The sequence below is a fragment of the Nelusetta ayraudi genome, unplaced genomic scaffold (assembly GCF_046127955.1).
Source record: "Nelusetta ayraudi isolate G7.1 ecotype Tasmania unplaced genomic scaffold, CSIRO-AGI_Nayr_v1 ptg000135l, whole genome shotgun sequence".
Taxonomy (NCBI): domain Eukaryota; kingdom Metazoa; phylum Chordata; class Actinopteri; order Tetraodontiformes; family Monacanthidae; genus Nelusetta; species Nelusetta ayraudi.
Window position 1 is genome coordinate 18,997,275 of NW_027466185.1, and position 18,716 is coordinate 19,015,990.

Here is an 18,716-nt window from a genome sequence, read left to right on the forward strand (position 1 = left end):
TTAATCAACTGCGTGTTGTACTCTACAGGGCCAACAAAAAGAAAACAGGAGAAAAACGGTGTCACCTGTCCACATTGAACTTCTGTAACTCGTACAGTGGTGGCAAAAACTGGAAGGATGGATGAATGGAAATAAATGAAGTGTAGATCGCACATAATGTGTCATGGGAGGCATCAAGAGGCCGCAGTAATCTGAGTCTCCAGACATACATCTTCATGGTAAGAAGGACAAGGACCAACAAAAGTAAAGCGATTGTGGAGCTCACCTCATTCTTCCAGTTGCGGCCCAGGAAGTGTTCGGCCACATGGGCGGGCAAGACATTCTCCAGCAGGACCCGGTTGAGGTTCTCCATGGTTTCGATCTCCTCACACTCCCTCTTGAACTTGTCCCTCCACAGGAAGTCCAACCTACAGTAATATTCATTCTGTTACAGGAGGACACAGAGCGAAGAGACAACTGTGTCATTCTACGTCAGGCACTCCACTGCAACGCCACAGAAGGTCATACCAACAAGCTCAGCCAGTGCTGGCCACTCAAACAACGCAATCAGCAGGTGCAAGAATCCACAGTCTTATGACTTAGGCAAACAAACAACAGGGAGGTGTTTCTTTTGCATAAAATATATGAAACACTATTCATTCAGGAGCTGACAGATTCAGTTCAGTCCTTGCATTTACGTGTTTATTTGTAATGCAACCTACGAGGTTGGGTGTTTTATTAGTAAGGCACAGGTGTTCTCCATGATTCTCTAATTGGATAGGCATTGAGGTCTCTGTGTGTATACAAGATGTGTTCATGACTGTTTGGACTTTTACCCTAATGAAGGCACAAAGCTGGAACAGGAAGGTGCAGTCATTTTTAATCTGTGTAGCCATGCCATAATAAAGGCTTTTTCATTTTCTATATACAACAGAGTTGCCTTGGATTTTTCAGTTCCTCATCCTGCACTCCCTGCACACTCTCCATTTTTGTGCAAGGACTTAACTGAATCTGTCAGCTTCTTATGTATGCACCCCAACCAAAGCGCACCAGTTTTTTGTCTAATTTTATTTAAAGGACCCAAGCAGCGCTCCTTCTTCTTTCATTCACTATTTATTCAGACTTCCCACTACAGGTTATGGTGTAGGACAATAACAAGGAGTCAAACATTTGTGTGTGTGTGTGTGTGTGTGTGTGTGTTGGCCAGTGTGACCTGGAAACACCATTGTTACCCTCAGTGGCAATCACAAGTGTTCTCAGTCTCCAGTGAGAGGAACATTCTTCATATGTGGAGTTGGAAGTCTGCGTGATGCATGTGCGCACTGAATACGGCCACCCTCGAGATTAACCCAAGCGGCCAATTTGGAAAGCTCTGATCTCGAACTCGAAGTAGAAAGATTCCCTCGCAGAACTCAGAGGACATTTAGTCAAAGTTCTTTGTGTATGTAAACGGTGTATTGAGTTTGAGCGTCTCTTCAGAACCCTGGGTGCAGAAACGCAGAGCAGACAGAGTGCGCTCCTTCCCTCCACTACCAGTCTATCCTTCAGGGATCAATTACTGCTGTCTTGTTTTACCCTAACCTGCTTCCTCCTCCCTCTCTCGAAATAGATGGAAACAGGCTCACTGAGACTGACAAGGCAAATTTCTTTTGAGCAGCAATTTGATAATAAGTGACAAAAATCATGGGAAGTGGAAGTTCTCCCGTATCCGACCCAGATTTGTATCTGAGACCTTGGAGATGCCACTCGAGGTGCTTCTGACACGCTCGAGGATGATAATTGAAGAAGCAATTTTTACTCCCTCCTCCTCGTTATCCATACGGTCCTGAAACATTTTTATATTTGACTGCAGACTTTAGCTTTTCACAAGGAAAAGCTCCTACTTCGAGACTTTGGTCTTTCACCGCAGCGAAACCGTGCTTGTAAAACAAACGGCTCGCTCTGTTTTCCAATGACCTAGAATGAGACCAGAAGGGGAGGCACAATTTCACATTCTAATCCTCTGGGGGGGATCTTTCTTTTTTCAAACATCTGCTCTGTGGGGTCACAGTTGATAGATGGCACCCCCAAAAAAGAAAAAAATATATTCGACAAATCCGTGTCAGTTAAATTTAGCTCTTGTGTGAAGCGAGGGCGGTGGAAGAAGGAGGCAAAGACAACAAGCCAGGGTCACTGGAAGAAGGTAAAAAGACATGGAAGTGAGAAACACTTGAGCAGGTCATTGGCAACTTCCTGCAACAAGGCAAACGTACATGTCGATGCTGATGTCCCTGATGTTATGCATTTAACTTCAGCAGGCCAGCTGGAGTTGTGCGCGGTTTACAATCTAGAGAGTTTTCTGAAGGTCTCGGGACCATAACCGTGACCAATCGGCTTCCTTTCTGCAGTGATCAAACGCAGGAAGCAGCTGCTGCAAAACCGCCCATGTAAAAACCAAAGAAAGGCCTCCAGAAGAAATGCAGGAAGTGCGACTGTGAGTCTCACTGATGCCTAAGAGATTAACCTCGATAATGGAGTTGCAGCTGGAGGCCTTTTTACTTAAAAAGCACCAAGCGGCCGAGGCAAAGAGGCAGAAAATCGTTCTTTGACTAAACTCCAGCCAAAGAGTTGTACACTGTAACACATCGCGGCGAGCCACAGGGCTAGCCATGAGCCTTGAGATGTTGCGCGCCTGTTAATGAAAAGTCTGACTGTAATGTGAGACTTTTAAAGCATTTATAACAGCGCTATACAAATGCTTTTTAAAAGGTTCTCAACCAGGCGGATGCATGCATGAGTAAACATCAAGATAAATTCCATCTTGAATGCAAGATCCCTGATGGTCTCATTGTAAAGTGTATCTGTGCCACCTTTTGCCAACCATAAATATCGCCCTTTGACCTCCTCAAGAAAGACGTTACAAATGTTGGGACACTGTATCAACGACAGCATTTAAAAATTCTTCCATAACGGCGCAACGGTTTCCTACCGGTGAAAAGGGGCAATGAAACGGTTTGAGGTGTGATAAATAATATGCGCCAAGACGAAAAATAGATGTAAAAACAAAAAAAAAACAGGAAAGAAAGAGTTGAATCATCCTGTTGCACGACGGAGAAGGGAGCTGACCTGTCGGGCTAACACCAGCAAGGTGACGAAGAAGATGAAAAGAGACACGGAGCCCATCGTCTTCAGATCCTTCAGCACTCCAGGTCTGCACGCACACGAGCGGGGAAGAGGTGAAAAATAATGATCAGGCCGACGTTATCTGTCTTATGACAGTGGATAATGAACAACAACCGCAATGTGATATTTTTCCACTTTGCTTTGCTGCCTGCATTTCCAAGTTTGTGTCATCACTTGTTTAAAAAGTTATTTTCAGCACGCACTGGGACTTTTGTTAATGCGGCCAGTAACACCAAGAACTCCAAAAGCATTTTACTGACTGAAGTCATGTGATGTCCATGAGGTCTAGAGAGATGAAACCCACTCAAAATGTATGTTAGATCCTAATAAGTATAATAAGACAGAGATGTAAGACGTGTTCATAACATGCAATTTGGAATTCTAAGGCAGCCTTGACTGATTTCATTTTCACCACGCCCCAAGCTGTCGTAGAACAAAGAGAGAATATGGCTGGAAAACTCTGAAGTTAATATCATTACTCCGGCAGCCAGATGCCAACTGTCCTTTGGAGGAATCCATCTAAGATACAACAAAAAAAAGTGTTTGTGTCCCTCTCTGCCTCTCGCTGCTGTTTATCCACTTCAGCGTCTCGCTGCCTGACGTCCGTGTCCTGCCGCGTCCGTCACTTTAACAGGCGTCCGCACCTCCAGCGTGCTAGCTTGCCGTCTTTAATGCTCCTCAAACTGCCAGGGAGGGGCTCTGTGGGTACCTGTCCAAGGTGTCGGTGGGGTACGGCGCATTGCTGAATTCGTCCAGCAGCGAGGAGCGCGTCTGCAGGATGACCACGTTGTAAATGACCACGGCCACCAGCATCACCACCATCTTCAGCTCGTAGTTGATCCTCAGGAACACCGAGCAGGACACCAGGCCGAGGATGCAGCAGTAGATCAAATACTGGAGGGAAAAGGCAAGCGCTGAGAGAGCATTGCCAGGTAAAGCGATACAATTTTTTTTTCTTTCCTTCTTCTTACATGCGTAAAAATAAACGCTGTCAGCGGCACGTCGGGGAGGTTGGACGTGAGAGTTTGCGCACTGATTTACAGTACACAATAAAGACAGAGCTGTTTTTAGAATGCCTCAAGTCTGACAGGAATAAACTGAGCTGTGAGTGAAAGCTGAGATTCATTAAATCCCCCCCGCCCTCCCCAAAAAAATCCTGTCAAAGACTGTGGAACCCCCGTGACTGAAATGACGCTTGCGTTCTCTAATGCGATGGCCTTGTTTTGCACACACATGCACTGTTTTTGTTGTAAAACTGGTCAAATAGAGAAATATATATAAATAACTCTGTTGCATCCTTGAATTCTCACTCATTTACAGAACATGCAACACAGAATTAAATGGGGGTGGAATTATAATTCTGAGTCAACACTACCTTGAAGTTCTCACAAAAACCATAAAAGAAAAGTTGCGAACTTTCTCCAGTGTAAAGCTTTACGACGGCTGAAATAGCAAAAGCAAAAAAAAGTATTAATTCCAACAGACGGTGAGACTTACTGGCAGGTAAAACTTGTTTCCTCCTGAATTTTCTCCCTGGCTGTCTGAAAGGCTTTCGTTGGTTACATTCATGTGCGAAGTGAACACCAGGACTTCAGGTGGACCAGTTGGGAATGCGTCCTCTCTGGATACTCCAGGCTCCTCCACGAAAAACTTACAAATCAAGCAATAAATAGACAAATAAATAGAGATATGAGAGAAGAGCAGAGAGTTGATGCTCATCTTTCGCTGTTGATTTACAGAGAGGATTTCAGAAAGAAGGATTCTGCAGTTTAAAAAAATAAATAAATTATGCAGTTCTGTTTTAAAAATGTCGAGAGAAAAACAGAGCTGGCCGTTCCAGACAGAATGTAATGAGTTCCAATAAGACTGACGTGTTAAAAACAGAAAAAGAGGCAGCAAATGCCGGGGAAATTATTCTGGAGAAGGATTATATTCACTCTGCTTTGCAGAATAAAGTTGAAACATAATGTGAACATATTACTGCAGTGACAGAAGTTCCCTTTGTTCTGGTACACAAAAAAAAGGACAAACAGATAGTTGACTTAAAATTTACATTTGACTTATTTTTCGATCACCGCTATGTTAGTGGAAGCTGTGGTCACATTTTTAGGGCCACATAATGTAGATGTTTCATCAAGAGGTGCATGCGCCCCTCCGTCAGCCAACTGAAGTTGGGGTCACTTAACTTTAGCCACGCCCACAACTTCATCGACAATTTTTCTCAAAATTCTATCAAATCAGACAAGAAGGACATCCGAGCCGAGATGCCTTTTGTAATTTAGACCAACAAAAAAAATGCAACCACTTTGCAAGGTTATGAATTTAGTAATCCTTTCTGTTTAGACAGGCAGTCAGTTTTGGTGATTTTTGCAACCAACTTTGGCGGTCCCTGCTGGCCAAACGATGGAGAGCAGGTTCTCGGCACTAGTTCTCGTTGGCCTCTTTTTTTGAAATTCGGAAGCTCCGCCCATCTTTTTAAACAGCCAATGGTCAAACTACAACAGGGGAATAACTACCTTTCACCAACATCTTCAGTTAATTAAAACAGAGTTAATTCATACCGCAGAAAACAATAATAGTTAGTTCATAATATTTTCTTTATTTAAAAATGATTTGTTGAATCTGTCCTGTTTAATCTCTTGGTTGGTATGTGACTACATTTTGGGGCGGGGGAGCGTTAAGTGTACGCCACCTCAACCTGCGTTTGCAGCTTCCTCACCATGTTGAAGATGGCCATGACCAGTATAAGGGAGGTGGTCGTCATGGTGAGGACCAATCGCAGCCAGGGGTTGTTGGTGACGATGGTGCGGGAGGACCAGGTGGGGAACCAGGTGAGAGAGCAGAAGGAGCCTTTTCTTCCCTGCTGAGCATGCCAAAACAATAACAATAATAATGAAGAAGAATTGGAAGAACTGGGAATGAAAGATGTGAACTGCACCACCCTCAAAAACTACAAAAGCGAAGGGATCAAGCAACTGAATTTAGATTAATCTATTTTTTTTCTTTCTTTTTTTTAAGTCTTCGCCTTCTCCAACTGCTGCCAGACTGTTCAGGCTCAGACAAGGATGCAATGTTGAAGCAGTTCAGTGCTGAAGGGACTCTGATGTATCCACGATGAGAGTGTCCTCTGAGTCAGAACTACTGGTGGAAGGTCGGTGGTTGCAACGACACCTGATCTCACTTTGATTTCAACCTAAGGCTTTGTGTTCTCAATGAAAAATACAGCCCTCCAGATTACATCAAAGGCCAGTGTTGTAGGGGACGTGGATCCCGGACACCCGCGCCACTGCACGACATTGTGCACAATCAAGTTCTTCAGTATGGAATCTGTGAACACGCAACACGTGATAACTAATTTGCTACACACGCACAGTCACTTACATGTGGTTAAATTTTTACCCAGCATTTCGCTCATCTTCTTCTGAGGAGGAGTCGGGAGCCTGTGGATCAGAATCAGATCTTTGATCCATAAACCTCTGATAGATGTTTTTAATTGTGGAGGGAACTGCAGCTGGAGGAGGAACCCACTCAGTACCCAGCAACAGTCAGTAGTAACATGCAAACTGTGCACAGACCGGCCCTCCCCATTAGGGAAATGAACCCAGGAATTTGAGGCTGTAAATCATTGCTTTTATCCTGTTACTGTGCAAATGCTCATAAAAGTTACTAATTAGGACCAAGAAAGAAATACAGAGAGAAGAAAAAAGGGACCGAGTTCTGTGTTTGATTTAATACATCTGTGTCAAGGGGCAGCGGAACAAAGCTTAATGACAACAGTTTATCACTCAGCACTGACACATCTATGGGGTGATTATACCCCCTTGAGGAGCAAGAAGGATGGCATTTAGGGTAAAAATCAGTTATTGATTCCCTATAAAACACTTGTGACCCGATGCTGGTGCAGCCTGTAAATAACACCCACGGCTACACTAATGAACAAAAGCAGCGGATGGACAAAGACCGGAGCGGGGGGGGGGGGGACAGAGGGCAGTTCAATCATTTGAGCCTTGCACAGGGCGGATGCAAAACAAGTGGACTCCAGCAGTCAGCGATCCATGCTTTCGCTTTTTGATTTTGTTTCATACGGAGCAAAAAGTCATTTTGTGTGTTTAAATAAGGCATGAAATCTGAAAATGTGCAAAATCACTAATGAATAAAAAGTGTGTTTCATATCTCTCTCATGTTTTGGTCCCTTATTTTGGAGCAGTTTATTATTATTTTTTTTTTATTGTGGAATGGTTTGCAGGTGCACCGTTTAGTGTTTGTTCACTTTAGCAGAAAGGTGAGGAGAAATTATGACAAAAAACACAAAAGCAATCACAGTTTGTCTATTTTTCTGCCATGTACACCTGGAATCGAACGCATCACGAGAGACTGGCTGAAGATTTAAAGAGTCAATATGCCTCAGTTTGTAAACACACGGTTAGTGGGAGGTAAAAGAGGTGAAACTAAACCTTTTTCAGGAAATCAAAATGAGTGCAACAACATCTGGTATTTAGCTTTGAAAATGCTGACTCGCTTAAAGTAGTTAGGAAAAAAGAATCCCAAAGCCCACGATGCGCTGCACTTCAGGTTTAATCGATACAATGAATGGAAATTTAAGAGCGTGGTTTAAGCATAAAGAACAAACTTGATCCATTAATCAATTGTGGGAGATCAATATTTAATTTTCTTAAGGTCCCATATTATGTAAAATTAACCTTGCCAATGTTCTAACAATAAATCAAAAACAATTAAAAGCATTCATTCATCCATCCATCCATTATGTTTGGTGCACTGGAGCCTAAAGAAGGCTGTAGTAAAAGGGTCTTGTGTGTTTCCAAGTGATTGTCACCTCACTGATGGAAGTCTCTATGACTGTGTCCAACAATCAGAGAGACTGGCCTCCAGTTTATCTTACAAACACAAGGAAGGCAGCTAGAAAAAAAAATCAGGGGTCTATAAAGGCTGTTTTCTGGAGAATGATGGATAAAGATCGTGGAATCTGTGACGAAACGACGGACCCAAACATTAGTGAACGAAATTGGAACCTGAACAAAATGAGACATTACCAAGTAGAAACAGCATGGGATTCAGCTCAGTCTTTTAATTAGCCAGAAAAGGAGATATGCAAATCTTAACCTTTAAATAACGGAATGAAATCAAGACTTTTTTGTTGATTTGTTTTGCACTACAAAACAAGTAAATACTACTGATACAACTACTACTGCTACTACTACTGCTACTACTACCACTATTCTACTACTACTACTACTATTCTACTACTACTACAACTATTCTACTACTACTACTACTACTACTGCTACAACTATTCTACTACTACTGCTACTACTACTACTACTACTATTCTACTACTACTACAACTATTCTACTACTACTACAACTATTCTACTACTACTGCTACTACTACTACTACTACTATTCTACTACTACTACTACTACTACTACTACAACTATTCTACTACTACTACTACTATTCTACTACTACTACAACTATTCTACTACTACTGCTACTACTACTACTACTACTATTCTACTACTACTACAACTATTCTACTACTACTACTACAACTATTCTACTACTACTGCTACTACTACAACTATTCTACTACTACTACTACAACTATTCTACTACTACTAATGCTACTGCCAGATACGCTGTATCATGTTTAACATGCACATTACTGTATTACTGACATCAGGCAGCACATAGAGAACGGCTGCTTTGGACAAAACAGCGAGAAAACAAAAGACTGAAATGCTAGCTTGGTCAAAATGTAGTGTGTGTGTGTGTGTAGGTGTGTGTGTGTGTGTGTGTGCGTGCGTATACTGTGTCCGTGTGTGCTCATGTTCAATCAAGACAAACTCACCAGAATGTGGCCGGAGAAGCAGAGGAGCAGGATCAATGCTAACAGCAGGAAGGCCAGGCCAAAGGAGACGCCGAGCACGGCAGTTCTGTAAAAACGCACACACGTGCGCACACACACACACACACACACACACACACGTGCACGCACGCACACACACACACACACACACACACACACACAAACACACAAACACGCACGCACAGAGACACGCTTTTAATCCCCTAGGTTACCAAGTATAATGGATGCATTCCACAAATCCTCGAGCGCGACGTGGAACAAGCGCGACTGTGAGCTTTGCAACGCGGCTGCGCGTACGTGCGCAGCTTTTGTACAGACACTGTGGCTGATTGAGAGGGCAGACGATGTCACGCACACACACGACGCTGCCGGGCGACGCTGAGCCAAACGAGAGTGCGAGAGTGAGAGAATGAGAGGTGAATCGGCATGATCAATACCCACTCAGACGCTGAATTACACCCCTGGCTCCCAGAGGCGCTAAATTAGCACAGTCGTAATTTTACCCGTCCTCGCCATAAAGAGACACACTTTGATTCACCTGCTCCGTAATCGCTCACCGACACGGTGCCCTCGCAGTTGGCTTTCATTTTTAGCTCCCGTTCTTCCGCCCCCTCACCCCCCAAGACTCCCACCCTGCTATCTTCAGCCGCGTCACTGATGAAATTGTTGCCCATGCCCACAAATTATTTTTTTTTCGGAGCTGCTTACTTTGGCAAGACGAGGATCTGCACGACGAATATACAGCAGAATATGAGGCAGGCGCAGGTCACGTAGTACTTGAATGCCGGCAGCGTCGTGGATCTGTACTATTGAGGGGAAAAGTAGAGAATATTGGAGAACGCACAACTGCCTGCTTCTATGGAGGAGCTGCAATATGAGAATGTGTGTGTGTAATGAAGGTGTTTGGCCTCTTGGAACTATAGTGTTCCATTGATTTTGTGTGTGTGTGTGTGTGTGTGTGTGTGCGTGTGTGTATGTGTGTGTGTGTGTGTGTGTGTGTGTGTGTGTGTGTGCATGCGCAAACAATGCCGGCTCGCCTACCTCCTTCTCCAGAGCTTTGTTGTGGAAGAACAACGAAATCCTCTGGATGTCCTCGGACTTGAGCCACTGCCTGGGCACACGGGTGAGACAGAGAGACAACACAGAGGAACCGAGATGTAGAGTGCAGAGAAATTGTTTTTTCTTTTGACGGGCCGTGCCTTTGTGTCTGGCTGATACAGCCAAACCTTTTTGAACACACAAAAAAACACATATTTTCAAAATCTTAAAATGTTTCGTGATGAAATCAGAGACCATGTGCAATGGTGTTTCCTAGTATTTTTCCACCACTGCACATGGCATTATGGTGAGATACATGAACAATAAAAAAAAAGATTAAAAAAAATAATCTTGAAAAAGAAAAAGAAAATAATCAACTTTGACCGATGTCAAAGCCATGTTTTTAGTGAGGCAAGTGTTTCAGTACAGGCCTGATCATCAGGGAGCCACTGAGGCTCCCGTGTGCTTTGCGTTTCTCCTGCGATGTACGTGTGGAGTGATGCAGTCGTGGCTCTCGGTTGGCGAAGAAATGCTCACTTCTGCGAGTTGATGCCGTCGATGGTGCGAATCATGCGCTCATTGAGCTCCTCCTCAAACCTCCTCCTCTGTGATTTAGACCTGGTGTGACAGAAGAAAGACATGTCATGTGTTGTGAAAAAGTGGTTCGTGTGTCACAAGGTACAAATCAAATATAAATATGTATGTGTATCTATTGATATGTATATATATGGATATGTGTGTATATATATATACATATATGTATGTATACATATATATATATATACACACACACACATACACACATACATATATACATATACACACACACATATATATATATATATATATATATATATATATATATACATATGTATAAATACATATATATATATTTATTGATATACACACATATTATATATGTCTCTATAGGTTCAATTCTGGATGGATGCATTAAAATCAACCCAAGATATTCAGAAACTTTCCATTCTGTGTATCCGGTTCAATTTCTTAAACCCTGCGTTGCCGTGTCCTGCTCACCTCTCTCTTCTCTGGAAGTGGTACTGGCCCATTGGAACATCCTGGAAGAGGAATCAGACCAGTCACCTATCGCGCCTCTATGGGCTGTTGCGAATGTCGGGAAAAGACGAGGGCACCGCGCTTGTACTAACAGTTGTGTTGATCTTGCCATTGTCTGTGGTCAGGCTGTCCCGCTGGTGGAGGTTGGCAAAAGGCTTGGCGGCGCCCCAGGACTCCAGGTACCGGGTCATCCTGACGGACGCCCTCATCTTGCCGCCATCCAGGGAAGGACGGGAACGCAAGCCCAGCAGGGGGCTGTGACGCTCGGTCTGCAGGAGCACAAAGGAAAGAAAAGCTTGATTTGAGCAAAGACCTTCTCCGCTGGCCAAGATTCTCAGAAGTTTTTTTTTTTTTTTTTTTAAATATGTAAATAAAATTATTCTTCATCGTCCGCTCTGTTTATGCAATATTACATCCACTTAGAGTACAAAAAAAAAAAAGAAAAAAACAAATGCAAGCAATATGTGCATTTTATTTTCAATGGGTGTTTTTTTCATTGTCCTCTCATTGGTGTCTTATATGAAACTGCAACAATTCATTTGACAAACAGGGTTAAGCTCACATAGGATACTTTTGGTGGATTTATTAAAATGTTGTTGACTAATCTCTTAAAACCGCCATTTATTTGTAGTTCTGGCCAATATCCGTGATCTTAGTTTCCTACTCTGAAGTGTGGCCGCGAGTTAAATGCTCAGAAGTGTTGTAAGGTGGCGTAATGTGTAAGCGCGATACTGCATGGATTCTCGAGTAGCGCTGTATTGGTGGTATTATGAGGTGTATGACTGAGGTAGGACTAAAAATGACTAGACTGTGCTGGAGAATCAAACCCCTGATATTTAGTCAGGCACATGTGTGAGGGATTTGTGGGAGGACACGCTGCATCACTTCTGGGAAAGCTATGCGGATCCAGCGCTCCACAAAGAGCCACTCGACTCTCGGTGCGTTCTGGAAGCAGTCGGACCCCTCGTGTGGCGGCTGCTCCCGTCCGTCGCGCCCCGGGGAGCCACTTCCTGCTCATGATGAAACGCACGGCCACGGGCAGTGCAATTGTGAAAGAAAAGCGTCTCCGACGCCATGTTTTCCATTAGGGGGGCATTTTCTTGCAAGCAGTTTCTGGTTTCAGCCTCGCGAGGAAATGCCTGTGTTTCTCCCCCCACTGCTTCTCACTTATGGATTGGAGAGCGAGAGACCGGCTTTGGAGAAGCAAAGGGCATCGAATGGCACTTCTCTGTCTCTCGCTCTCTCTCTCACACACACTCTCTCTCTCTCTCTCTCGCGGTGCTCACAGCAGGACCGAGCCTCACTGTACCGCAGGAGGAAATGCAAATCTACTCAAAGAGGGGAGAGACGGAGCAGGATGTAAATATTAATGGCCTGCTTCCCAGCTGAGCCATTAAGTTTCGCTCGCACAATCAGGCTACCCGCCATGCCTGAGGGGAAACACTATAAATAAATCATTCCTGCTTAAACCTGCTCTTGAAAATATTGATTGATGTTGGATTGATGACTGCCCCTTTTGACATTTTTTCCCCCAATAAAAGTACAGGTTGAAGCATTTCTTTGAATGTGATTATTGGAGCTATTTGTTATTTTTGTAATATTTAATTATTTAGTTTTAACACCAGGTGACCAAGACATTCTCAAGACCAGAGAGCATCGAGACCAAGACAAGACTAAGACATTTGGAGGTTGAGAATGAGACAAGACCAAGACTTTATATATGAAAGAAAAATAACAAAACAGAAAAAAAATGACCAGTATCTTTTTTTAATCCTGAGTACTACAGAGAGCTTCTGGGGATCGTTCAAAGAAATAACACACCATTGCATTGCAATCAATGTATGTACAAGCACGCACAAGCCAAAGCTATGTAGGGAAACTTGTGCATGGCTATCGACGCGCCTCGCAAACTGCAGGTTTCGCTCGCTGCTCGCACTCACCAGGTGTGCAACGAACCCGGTGGAAAGTCCAGCCAATTGACCGCTCTTGACATCGGGAACGTGCGGCCGGCTACGTTTTTGTTTTATCCGCTAAAACACTTCCACAGAGTGACGCCGCCATGCTTTTCATTTTAGCGTGTGCGCTGAGTGCTTTTCAATGACAAATATTCAGCCGCTTCACCGCTGTCAGAAAATATTCAGCAGCATGAAGCTCCCGAATAAACAATTGCTCATTTAATTCCCCTACTCCCATTTTTCTTTTTGATCTGGATGCCCACACACAGTGGGCTCAGTGAAGACCTGCTCCTCCTACATTTGGCTTCTTTTTTGGGGGGGGAGCGGGGGGTGGGGAGTGGGGGTGGGGGGGGGGGGTCACTCTTTCCAGCATTTAACTCCAGATTTTGTGACTGGCTGAACCTGGCACACGTGGATGGTTGCGGGACTTGGCTTCCCATGGCTGCACTGAGCAGATCTGACAGTGACAATCAATAGTAATGACAGTGGACATGACACCTCCTGCAACCCATGATCCATATTTGGCCTTTATCCATTTGACGGATTCTCTAAAATGTCACTGGGCACACGCTGTATTTTATTTATTTATTTATTTATTTTTTTATCAATATCTTACAAGAGATTGAAAATCTATCTGAGCTACAAAAAAAAATGTATTTTGCATTTTTTCGAAACAGGAAAATTGTGGAAAACATCTTTGGGCTGTTTGAGGTTCGTCATCTGCCTCCATGGAACGTGATCCTCTGCATTGCCTTCTCTCACACCAACTATCTGCGTTCGGTTCGCTGGCTTTCACAAACACACAATCTATGAGCGTAGCATATAAAATCATTTGTGAGAGGTTATGGCAAATATCGTACTGAGCTGTACGAAACCTTACAAACAATGAAGATATTGGCATTTCAAAAACAAAAACCAGCAAGAACGCTTCAAAACAAACTAATTCAATTATCTTGTCCACGTTTTACAAATTGCCCCCACCCCCCACCCCCAACAACAACTGCACACTAACAAGACTTATTGAACCGGGTTAGTTGAGTAGCTGCTGAATTTGTGCACCTATTATTGAAGCTTTCGCAAATATCCACTATTGGTAATATTATAATCATGATGTGGGTCTGTGTTGAACAAGAGCAACATTTATAAAAGAAGACAACGTCCAAATAATCCAACCATGCGACTCGACAGCAGGCTGACATCATGCAGTCATGATTGGTGACAATGCCTCAAAACAGGAGGACTCATCAAAGCGGAGGATGCAAAGCGTTTTAAAAGATGTACTCGTCACCACCTGTTATTAAATTCAATTACTGGTGGTGGAAAAAGGTTTATTTTCTATTTTGCATTCTTGCATCTTCCACCGAGAACCTACAGGATGAGTGAAGCGACGACTCTAAAGTAGAGACTCCAAATCTGATTCTCTTTCTTTCTTCCTTTTAAGCTCAGAATAACAAAATGCAAAGGAGATTTAGAGGAATCGGTGCTGGAAAGGACATCGCGGCTTTTCCTGAGATTCACTGGAAGGCCTTAATTCTTCAGACGGAAGAAAACAAAACAAGACGGTGCTGCCGAGAACCCCGGCTGCCCCGAGGCGCACGCAGAGAAGAGAGTAAACACGGGGCGCCCGAGGGAGGTCACACGGAGCTCTGATTGCAGATATTTAGGGATGGTGGGTGCATCTTAGCCAGGCGATGGAGGGGATTAGAGAGGCAGAGGGCTGCCGAGCGTGTCTTTTCATTTTCCAAGCAAAAAAAGCCGAAGCAGAGAGCGGCTGCCAATCTTATTTAGAGACGTGTGCAGCACAAAGTTCACAGAAGAGGCGCGATGAAAAGATATCTCGAAACTCAGTGCGTCTGAGTCGACTTGTGAAGCTGCGTGAACGGCTGTGCTGCTCACCAGCAGTCAAGTGTCCGTATGGATGCTTCAACGTGTGCCAGTGTGTCCCTTCTTCTTTTTGGACACCTTTGTCGTCAATTGTTCAGCTTGCCGCCATGCTGCAGGCGGGATCAAGCGGTGGCGTGGGATTCGTGTGGTTTTTCTTTTATGTAAAGCTTAAGCTGAGCGCCGAAATGTTTCTAAATCAGCAGCGCCGAAAATATTTTTTGCTTCATTATATCATCTTGACCCAAACACACGCCTACCGTGAGGAGATTGTTCCGCCGCAAACCAGCAGCTACTGCGTGTGAATTTTCACTGTGGACCGTGAGCGGACACAGGGACGGGCCGCCATGACATTCCGCTTTAAGGTTCCACATTAAACACATCAGTTCAGAGGGGTTTGATTTTCATCCTTGATTTCAGTTTTCAATCAATTAGTCCACAAAACTGCTATAGATGTGCAGAAAACTGAAGATTTGCTCTCAGGATCCACCGATACAGCATCGGGTATTGGTACCAATAGCAATGCCAGTGTCGGGTATCGGTACCGATATCGAGGTTGAGTACTCTACTTGTATTCGTAAACTACGTGCGGATACCATGACGCTGTTAATAGTTGTATATGTATGTTTATAACAATCTTATTACATTGGTGATTATACTGCAGTGAAAAAAAAAATCAAAGGAATTGTACAATGTCAAATGGGCTTATTAAGTAAGTTAACCCTTTAGGCGCCACGGTCATTCAAGCGTCATTGCTGAATTAAACAGGCCATAGCGGCAAATATGATGCTGAAAGTAGTTTCCACTTTACACCAGGAGATGGCAGACACCTGTGGCTTCAATCTGAGCAGCATTTGTGGCGGTGTTCATATTCAGATTTTCGGAGTAGAGAGAAAGCCCGCCTGTGGGGTATTGTGGAGACAGGGATCTGACATACAGATCAAAAAGTTTGGGTTTACTGAAGATTTTTCTCAATTACAGTATGGCTTTATCTCTAACCAATTTCAAGCCACAGCCATTTGAAATCTTGATATCAAAATTTAATATTTTCTTGAAAAAAATGATGGCGCTTAAAGGCTTAAGTTATTAAATTAATTAAAAAAAAAAAAAATAATAATAATCAAAGAACAATGTGACCAACCTTGGGATTGATGACCAGGAAGGTGACCACCCCGTGCTCCTTCAGGTAGGAGTCTCGGCTCTGTCCGTCTCCGGGCTCCACCTTGTAGGAGCCCTTCAAATGTTCCAGCGTGACGGAGGAGATGTGGACCCTCCTGCGGAGACAAACACACAGAGAAGCTCCAGCTGCAGCCACGTCTGCGTTAAACACACTTGGACCTGCCTTAGCCTGAAAGTCTAAGTTGTTTACAATCGGCGCGGCGCCCGAGGGACGGACACAGTTTTTTTTGTTTGTTTGTCTTTCGATCCCAATCTGTCTTCCAGGCGCCTTTAGCGGGCATTAAAGAGGAGCCCAACCATTAGGAGCTCTGAGACAAACACACCGACGCTGAGAGGCTTTTGTTTTTAGTTAAAGGAATGATATAATGACCTGACAAATTGCCTGTGGCTCGTTACACTCGTGACAGAACGACCGACCTAATGGACCCATGGAAGACATCCGACTAGCCGCTCTCACGTCATAGACGGCTGATATTTGCTGTGACAGTGTGCGGTCGTGTCAGGCACGCAGGTGTACGTTTATTGCGAGTCGCATGAATATTTTTAGCCAAGCACTGCGTTGTGTGACAGGCTGCTGCCAGTTCAAATGGGCAGGATCAAGCTCAACATCACATGACGGGAGTTCACAGTGGATCAACATTGACAACGAGATACACTCCATCCATTCTTACAGTTTGAATACAGATGTGCGTATATTTACTTTGGTCTGTTCTGTGACGTTCGACAAGAACACCACCGCCTGAGAAGTAAAAGAGCGAAGATATATTGTTTAAAAGTTGGCATATTATTAGATCGAGATGTTTAGCCTCATGTTTAGCCCTCTGTTTACGGATTCTTTTCCGTTGTTATCGTGTCATTGCGGTGTTGGCTGAGTCTCAACCGGTCTTGGATCAAAAATCCCAAGTCCGCCCAGTTCGAGACCGGGACAAGACCCAGTAGAAATGTCTCCAAGAAGCAAAATTCAGCTTTTGCTGAAGCGTTCAGCTACATCTCACCCTGGCACGCCGCCCGCCTCCATATGGTTGGCTAGCGTCACGTCATGTGACCACACGTCGTACTGCCACTTCCGCAGGCCGATCACGCCGCACAGCACGTTGCCGGAGTGGACGCCCACGCGCATGTTGATGTCGACTCCGGTGGCGTCTCGAACCTTTCTGTGAGAGGGAGAGACAGCGAGAGCGCATGGCAGAATGCAGATGCAGCTCAGCTCATCTTAGCTTAGCATAATCGCTGGAGACGCGGTAGAAAGTTGGCCCAGTCTGCAGAAAAAAATCCACAAATGCTCCTTCACGTGACTGTGTGAGTATGAAACTCTTTTCATTTTGCCTTACTCAAGATGTATAATCTTTCATTTAAAGGTTAAGTGTGTAATATTTGGAGATTTCAAAGAAGAAGCAACGAGATCAAGCAGCGTCTTTCACTCGCCGTCCCCCTCCTGAGCTTGCCAGTGAGCTACGGTGGCCTGCGCACAAAAACCTGGGTATCTCGTCCACCTTCTTCTTTGTTGTTTTTTTTTCGAGAATGCGAGGATTCACCCCGAGTATGAAGTACTATGGTAGGCAGGCTGGATTGTTCACATCATGCTTCCTTAAAAATATGGTGGTGCAAGACCCCTGCTATATGTACTGTATATTCTTCAGTAGTGAGATTATACACTTTTATTGATGTATTTATGGGTACCATATTCTGCTTTTACGAATATAAAAATCATAAATCAGGCCAAATATTACACACTGGACCATTAACATGAAAGTGTGCTTACTAAGCATGGGACTGTCGAATTTAGCATTTTTGCGAAAAGAAACTTTCCTACACAGTAGATCCTGTGATTGTACTTCCAAAATGTTTATTCTGAGAAGAAAAGAAAATTGTACATAGCTGAAACACCGTTGAAATTGACTCTGGTTGACATTATGAGCGACGGAAGGAGCGTCTCCAGATTTGTTTGGCACAAGCACACAAAGATATTGGTCTGGAAGAACACTCGCAGCAGTTTGAGAGTGGAAGAAAAGGAATTAAATGGAAATCTCTCCTATTTTCAAGTCTTATTTGCTCAGTAAGGTCTTTAATTAATCGCACTCAGACAGTTTCCCCTGAGACTAAGCAGAAAATGCGGCGTTGGACTTGCGTTTTGATCACGTCGGCGCGTGTCAGACACGACAAAGAGCGAAGGAGAAGAAATATGGCGTTTTACTTGATGGCCTCACACATATCCAGGCCCATCTTCACACAGTTCCTGGCGTGATGAGGCAGCGACTCGGGCAGGCCGGACACGCAGTAGTAGCAGTCCCCCAGGATCTTGATCCGCATGCACTCGTTCTCCTGGAAGAGAGGGTGGTTTAGAAACGGGGACAAGGCGGCGGAGAGGAAAACCGAAGGGACAAATGATGAAATGCCTTTTGGATGCCTTTTGGAACACTTAACCGTTTCATCGATAAAATGTCAGCCCTGCGCTACCTCTCACCTCCGCACAACCCTCATGCAGACACACAGTCACATCCATCAAGCGGGCGCCCCCTCCACCCCAACAGCATCCACACCTACGCAGACCTAATGC

General features: G+C 44.2%; 1 protein-coding gene across 4 annotated transcripts in view; it reads right to left on the bottom strand.

Moving 5' to 3' along the window:
• The window catches only part of adcy2b (adenylate cyclase 2b (brain)), a 46,197-nt gene that overhangs the window by 4,097 nt on the left and 23,384 nt on the right, over window positions 1-18,716 (bottom strand). For 3 of the 4 annotated variants that reach the window (XM_076012062.1, XM_076012061.1, XM_076012059.1), the window contains 14 exons: window positions 18,354-18,481; window positions 17,155-17,313; window positions 16,122-16,254; window positions 11,237-11,413; window positions 11,106-11,146; window positions 10,605-10,685; window positions 10,071-10,140; window positions 9,738-9,835; window positions 9,012-9,096; window positions 5,861-6,004; window positions 4,639-4,791; window positions 3,851-4,035; window positions 3,085-3,169; window positions 266-424 (listed from right to left, as the gene is read on the bottom strand). In XM_076012062.1, coding sequence (XP_075868177.1) covers window positions 266-424; window positions 3,085-3,169; window positions 3,851-4,035; window positions 4,639-4,791; window positions 5,861-6,004; window positions 9,012-9,096; window positions 9,738-9,835; window positions 10,071-10,140; window positions 10,605-10,685; window positions 11,106-11,146; window positions 11,237-11,413; window positions 16,122-16,254; window positions 17,155-17,313; window positions 18,354-18,481 — 1,698 coding nt within the window. The remainder of the gene's footprint in view (window positions 1-265; window positions 425-3,084; window positions 3,170-3,850; window positions 4,036-4,638; window positions 4,792-5,860; window positions 6,005-9,011; window positions 9,097-9,737; window positions 9,836-10,070; window positions 10,141-10,604; window positions 10,686-11,105; window positions 11,147-11,236; window positions 11,414-16,121; window positions 16,255-17,154; window positions 17,314-18,353; window positions 18,482-18,716) is intronic. The other variant, XM_076012060.1, reaches the window with a different exon arrangement.